We start from the raw sequence: 6,656 nt of genomic DNA on the forward strand, positions 1-6,656 counted from the left end.
CTTTAGTAATTTGTAATACACAAAAAGTATCAATAAGCGCAGATGAAAACAATAAAAAGGAGAAAAAATAAAGATGCACATGATTATAATGTTTGTTCCTTATAGAAAGAAGTCACAGCCTGAGTATAAAAACTTGTCCCCAGCCAGCAGATGCAGAGTGAGACCCACACTACTTGTCGGAAAGCAGTAGTCTCGCTGCAAAGGTCTGGCATGCCCCCTACGGAGTCAGACCTATAGTTATGCAATCACCAAAGCTCATGGTTCAAGCTAACTGGAAATCTCTGGCTGTGGCTTAGTAGGAAGCTTGCTGGACTTCTGTTTCCCATAAAGAGCAAAGGTCTGCAGCTGTTTTTTGACTGTGGTTAAAGAAAACAGACTGTAGACTTTGCACAACTTTCAGTTTCATGTACCTGGAATGTAATTAGTTCATTTAAACAGAGTTTAATTGTACTTTCTTGGTGGTGATAATAATAATATTAATCATAATAACCACCTGTCCTGAATATAGTCAGTGATGCGGACAATAAGTTACAAATGCGCTGTGTCTATCATTGTGTGTTCTCATGGGGGAAAATTAAATTTTCCCTCTTGCAAAGCCAAGATCAGTCACTGAATACACAGATGGTTCCTCATGGTTTGCATAAATATACATACTTTTTACAATGAAACTCTGTGCAGAAGTAGACCTGGAAGTCATCTGAATTGTGTAGCACATACAGAAAACAGCACCTTTCTTCAAACTTCGAAATGCTGCAAGAGAAAGAATATATAAAGCACTCTATTTAGATGTAAGTGAAACTTTGCAAAAGAAAATATGTCATGAGGCAAACACTCTTTTTAAAACTAAAGCGACAGATAAAATTCAGTCAGCAAAGTACATTTTCAGTAAGGTTAGTAAATGAGATGAAGCTGTGGTCACTCCAATTAACCCATCAGTACTAGCAAAAAACTTTTATTTTTCTTCTGACATAATTGGGTATTTAAAGTCAATATACACTTTTCAAAGTGAACATTAACTTTGCTAAGTATATAAATTCTACTCTTTTAGTAAATCAATCCAATCTCCAGACAAAATCCAGTCAGATCTACAGACTGTAAGAGTCCTGCAAAGTCAGAATTCCCAATTTGTTCCTGGTCAATGTCTTGCTAATCAGTGAAAGATAGGTACGAAAGTCGTTAAAGTGAACACCTTTTAAAAAAAAAGCCCTCATTACCTCTTTAGCTATAGGTATTGTGGAGAAATTCATCTTCAAAGTTCAAACAAGAGGCACTGAAATGTAAGCTTTAGAGTCTTTGTTTTGATCTTTGAGATAAATTACTGCAGCTAGAGAGGTCAGGAATGGCTTTCTTTATAGCTCTTTTACCACTTGTTAAGAATATGTAAATGCTTTCATGTCCAAAGTCTGAGTGCAGGTGCACTTTAAGACTATATATTGTATTGTAATTTTCTATTTCTATATTTTTGTTCTGAGCAGTCTCTTTCAGCCGGCTCCATTTTGCAACCTAGCTGCTCTGATCGTTAAAAACCTGTAACTACCAGTATTTGCATTAATTGAATGGCCTTGAGTCATATCCTGAAATAATGTGGGCCTTTGTCTTACTTGGTTCAAACAAGCAGCATATGTTTAAGGGTACACTCCAGCTAGAAAAGAAAATTAAGCTTTTATATACTGCTGCAAGGGCCATCTTATAGACTAGTCCAGCCTTTGTCAACCAGTTTGCCGTGGAACCCTGGTGTACCTTCTGGCTTCCTCAGGGGCGTCTCAAAATGTTGTGGTAGTGGGACCGTGATGTGAAGAGGGAATGAAGACTGAGGTGAAGGGGGCTACTGATGCAAAGGGTGACTCTGATGTGAAGGGGAGGAGTCTTGATTTGAAGTGGGCACTTCCATGTGAAGCCACTTTTTGTTGTGTTTTTTCATGGGGTCCCTCTTAAACTCCTTGACATATTAGACTGGGGTGCCTCAAGATTTTGTATAGTTTTAAGGGGTCCCATGACTTAAAAAAGGTCCACGCTTGACTAGTTCAATGTGGTCCATTACAACCCACTGACCCTGCCCAGTGGTATGGGAATTTGATTCAGGCAATAATTAGAGGGTGTACAAATGATTAAAACATCTAAGACTATCTGCAGACACCAAAGAACTTATACTAGGTACAGGAGCTTTATTTTCTAATTCTGATTTCGCTTTCTCACTTCCGTGCAGAGATAAGTTAAAGCTCCAGAAAACATGATCTGTGCAATATATAAGAGTAAAAAGAAAATTGGTGTCTGAAACACTAGCCAAGAAAATTACAGATAATGATCTATAGTACACAATAATGATCCCTGCTATGGCCACGCTGAATTATTGAAAGGAGATATTGTTTATTTTTCAGGTTAAGTTTGGAAGTGTTTAGGCAGGACAGATGAAGAGGTTGATTTAACAACAAGAAACATTCTGGTATTTCAGATATTCTAGAGTTATGACACCCTCTGTGTATACAACAGAAGCACTTAGAAACGGATGATTGCACCGAACTGGGACGTGGCGGCTTATTCTAGGCAAGCAGCTAATACACAGCTTAAATACATATATAGAAACTGTTTTATTTGGCAAGGGGTTGCAATTCGGTTCAGACAATCTTGTGATCCAGAAACACCTTCTAAACAACACAGCAAGGTTCTCACCCTCTACTGCAGTGGCAGAGCTTTGATAAAAACACACCCAACTTGCTCACAGGACAATGAAAGAGCAGTGATGATGCTCTGTACAATGCAGTAGAGCCTGAATGGCTCCAAGTGTTGCCTCTCCCTCTTGGTGTCTAGATTGAACAGGGCATCATAGGAGGCTGATTTCAAGAGAAATTCTGGTAGTGGCACTAATTGCCTTTAAAGATACATTAATAGTCTCCTTATTTGTTCCAGTGTGATTCCAAAAGAACTGATGCCATTGGCAGTCTCCATACTTCTTCAGTATAGGTTTCCTTTAAATAACATTTTTCATTAAAAAAAATACATTAATAAAAGAGAATAAATAGCAAACATTAACAACTTGCCTTACTCCTCTTATGGAGGATGCACTGAAATTCCACTCATGAATTCCTTTCTGAAACATGCAGGAAAACAGGCAGATAAAATTAGCGAAACAGCACAATATCTAAATAACTAATCAACCAATTAAAGAGCTTTGGCAATTATCCCTAATACACAAGTCAAATACAAATAATCCACCATCAACCCAGCAAAATTATTATATATATATCTACATATAAATACATGAACATGGAAACAAGCTGTCAGTGTCTGCCCAATCAGCTGTGGCCGGGGCATGCTGTGCCCCACAGCTGCACGAAAACAAAAGGGTGGGATGCTGGTGACAATATGGTCATATTAGTCATTATCATTCCTCAAATATGGTTATGTGTCTGTAGCCCGAAAAAAAGGAAAGCTAAAACAGCCACCACATCTAAATACTGGTAAGATGCAATATAAAATGTTTGCATTTAGGTATTATTTAGATACATCCTATATGGTCTAAGAAAAAAAACCCCCAAAAAACCCAGCATAGCACACTGCCAATATATACATGGTATATTTATTTTGCATATGCAGCTGCCCGCTACTCCTATAGATTACCTTATCATCAGGTAGGACATGCCAAATAGACACTGTTTTCTCATCAGCTTCACTGTTAATTGATAGATATGATGGCTGATAGATCTTCGTAGGTTCTAGGATCAAGACCTATATGGAAAAAAAATGTCCTCGTTAGGAACAATGGATGACAATGAACATTGTTGAAAACTATATGCAACTGCATTAATATTTTCTCAGCATAGTCAACAAACATACTGCACTAGTCTGTGCAACCATTGTAAAAAAAAAAATATATGATGGAATATATAACAGTATGGCATGACTGCAGTAAAGCAGTAAGAATTTTCAAAATGAATGCTCTGTTAGCTTAGTGAAAAAGTTGAAGCTTTGTTCAGTCATGCAGAAGCGAAATAAAACATTTGGTTTTGTTTTTTGGCAAAAAATTATGATTTTGGTTTGCACATGACTAGGTAATATTAGTGAATCTAATTTCTTTGCGTTCAATAAGGTTAATGAGTGTTCAATTTGCTCAGTGATTCTTTGCTACTCCTTTGGCAAATGGCACAGGTTGATTTTAGACCAGTTTTTAATTTCTCTAGAAAAGGTATTACAGCATTTCTTCAAACACAGCTTCATCTCCAAGGTGAACGGCAGAGTAGACGGAGGAATTTACCGTTGACTTCAATAAAAGATGCATCAGATTACCACGCAAACGTAACTAAACAGCAAGATATGCAATGTCAGTGGAGCAAGATATTTACTCTTTAGATGTGCTCAGTTTAACATTTAAAATCTGGTTTCCATAAACCTTTACATTTTTCAGTAGTATAGAAAAAAAAGGCAGTGTGAATCAGTCAAACTTGTCATTTAGGACAGCAAAGGATCTTTGCACTTGCAGCACTCACCTCTGGTAACAGATAAACAAGCAATACTTTGGACTGTGAAGAAAACTGCACTAAATTGCAACTAATGCTGACCAAATGGAATATTCCTTAGATGTGTATGTGCATATTTTATAGTCTATCATAAAAATGACTTGGTCTGACCACAGAGCAAGGAACACCAGCCACAAGAAAAAAAAGGATGTACAGGGATCATGAGACAACTCGCATGGGTTACAATCGCTCCCATTTGAATGGTTCAAGTGGCACAAGTGTTCAAGTGTTGTTGGAACAGGTAATGTACATTTGTGGTTTGCTGGTTTATAGGGTTTTTTAAAAAATAATAAAACTAAATTTTTAAAAGAACAACCGGTGCAATATTTCACTTGTTTCTCTAATCATAACATAAAACGGATCTGTGGTTTATATGTGCTTATACCATACATTACAAAATCAACCAGTGCAGATCACTTTGATCAGTTAAGACCTGTGCATGAACATTACTATACCAGTCCACCCATTAATCTGCTCCAATGCTAGGGGGAAACCACTCAAACTTTCCACCGCCTTCATTAGTCTAAGGTCTTGTTCACACCAAATGCAGAGCAGATCTGCATGAATTTCTGCACACACAGTGCAGTGGGTTGTGCCGCGTTTTTGATGCGTTCCGGGCCGTTTTTGGTTAAAATAAATAAATAAATGTTTTAGTTTAAAATGGGCTTTCAGTGCGTTCCAGGGCGTTTGCATGCATTTTTGATGCGTTTGCATGCGTTCCAGAGCAGGTAAAATAGGGCCTGCTGCTGTTTTTTTTACCTGCTCTGGAACGGAACGCTGCAATGTGAACTGGAGCTAAAAATACAATTGGAATACATTGGACGCAGTTTTGATCCGGTCTGTAACTACTCTGCTCCTGGAACGCGCTTGGTGTGAACAAGGCCTAAATGAGCCCCACTGAGCACAACTTCATCTTAAAGTGACATTAAAGCTAAAAAATACCCCCCAAATACTGCTTTAATGCCTCTTGATCTGAACAGCTTCTTCCTTCCACTCGTTTTCCAAAGTCCTTCCAGCGCTTGTGCCGGTCTCTGATTTACTGCAGTCTCCTCGAGTCCCAGGGTGGCTGTTTCTATGTGCAAGCTCCCGGCTGCCCCCATTCAGCTTCTGTGTCTCTTCCTCTCCCCCCCAATGCTCTGGACTGCGCATGCGCTCACCCACACTTCCTCTTTCACAGCGTTCATGAGCCAGGACTTCAGCAGCGGGAGCCGACACAGGTAAGTTTGTTGGTATTTGCCAGCGTTTTGTTTTTTGTTATATTGGGGCATATATCTAATGCTTACTTTAAAGATATATATCTTTAAAGTAAGATAGCTAAATATATAGTCCAGCTCCATAATCTGTCAACATTGCAGATTCAACACTGGGCTTCACACCCAAAAGCAGAAGTATCCGTTTCTCATGCCAACCAGTCAGATTTACCTATTAGGTTCTAATCTTCCCAAAACATAAGAAAAGAAGATTTTTGTTTCCAACAACACAGACAGATCTTCTTGCAGACATTGTCAGTAGGCACATAGCTTCTACTGAACAAATACCAACCTGACTTCAAATACTGTACATATAGCTATTTAATGAAGGTAAACATCTGAACATGTAAACATTACTTTTTATCAGAGTTCAGTAAATGCAGGTTTTGTGAGCAGAAATCATGAACTTACTGGAAATCGTACCACAGAAACATCTGTATTAGTGGATTCAACCAGAAAATCCATCCAAAAATCAACATGCTCCTGTTTGGATGTATGTTTTTCAAGGTTTGGTTTCTTAAACTTCTGGTATATCAAAATCGTGTCCACAAGAGAATTCAAGTACCTAGATGTCATAATTAGAAAAACAAAATTCATCATTAAGAAGCAAACAAACAACTAATAATATGTAAAAGGAGTATGTCTGTGAAGGTTCTCATTTATTCAGGTCATGGTATAGCTAGTAGTAGTTAGTCACATTCAACTGGACTTGTTCTGGAATGTTGAAGATGTTTTATAGCTTATCCAAGCTACTTCTTCACTTCTGATTGCCAGGAAAATACCCCAGCATTTACATCCACACAGGAAGTGCAGACACCTTAATCCAATCACCATGGAAAGGCAGATGTTGATTGTCTAAGTACATGGTGGTGTGAAAGGCATGGAATCACCC

The 6,656-nt window shown here is 38.2% G+C and overlaps 1 protein-coding gene across 1 annotated transcript in view; it reads right to left on the reverse strand.

Annotated features, from left to right (window-relative positions):
• The window catches only part of MAP3K5 (mitogen-activated protein kinase kinase kinase 5), a 146,410-nt gene that overhangs the window by 52,631 nt on the left and 87,123 nt on the right, over positions 1-6,656 (reverse strand). Inside the window, exons 11-13 of the mRNA XM_018556949.1 lie at positions 3,619-3,726; positions 3,039-3,088; positions 655-750 (exon numbers count right to left, since the gene is read on the reverse strand). Coding sequence (XP_018412451.1) covers positions 655-750; positions 3,039-3,088; positions 3,619-3,726 — 254 coding nt within the window. The remainder of the gene's footprint in view (positions 1-654; positions 751-3,038; positions 3,089-3,618; positions 3,727-6,656) is intronic.

This window comes from Nanorana parkeri, unplaced genomic scaffold, assembly GCF_000935625.1.
Source record: "Nanorana parkeri isolate BGI_ZX_2015 unplaced genomic scaffold, ASM93562v1 scaffold259, whole genome shotgun sequence".
In the NCBI taxonomy this organism is placed as follows: Eukaryota; Metazoa; Chordata; class Amphibia; order Anura; family Dicroglossidae; genus Nanorana; species Nanorana parkeri.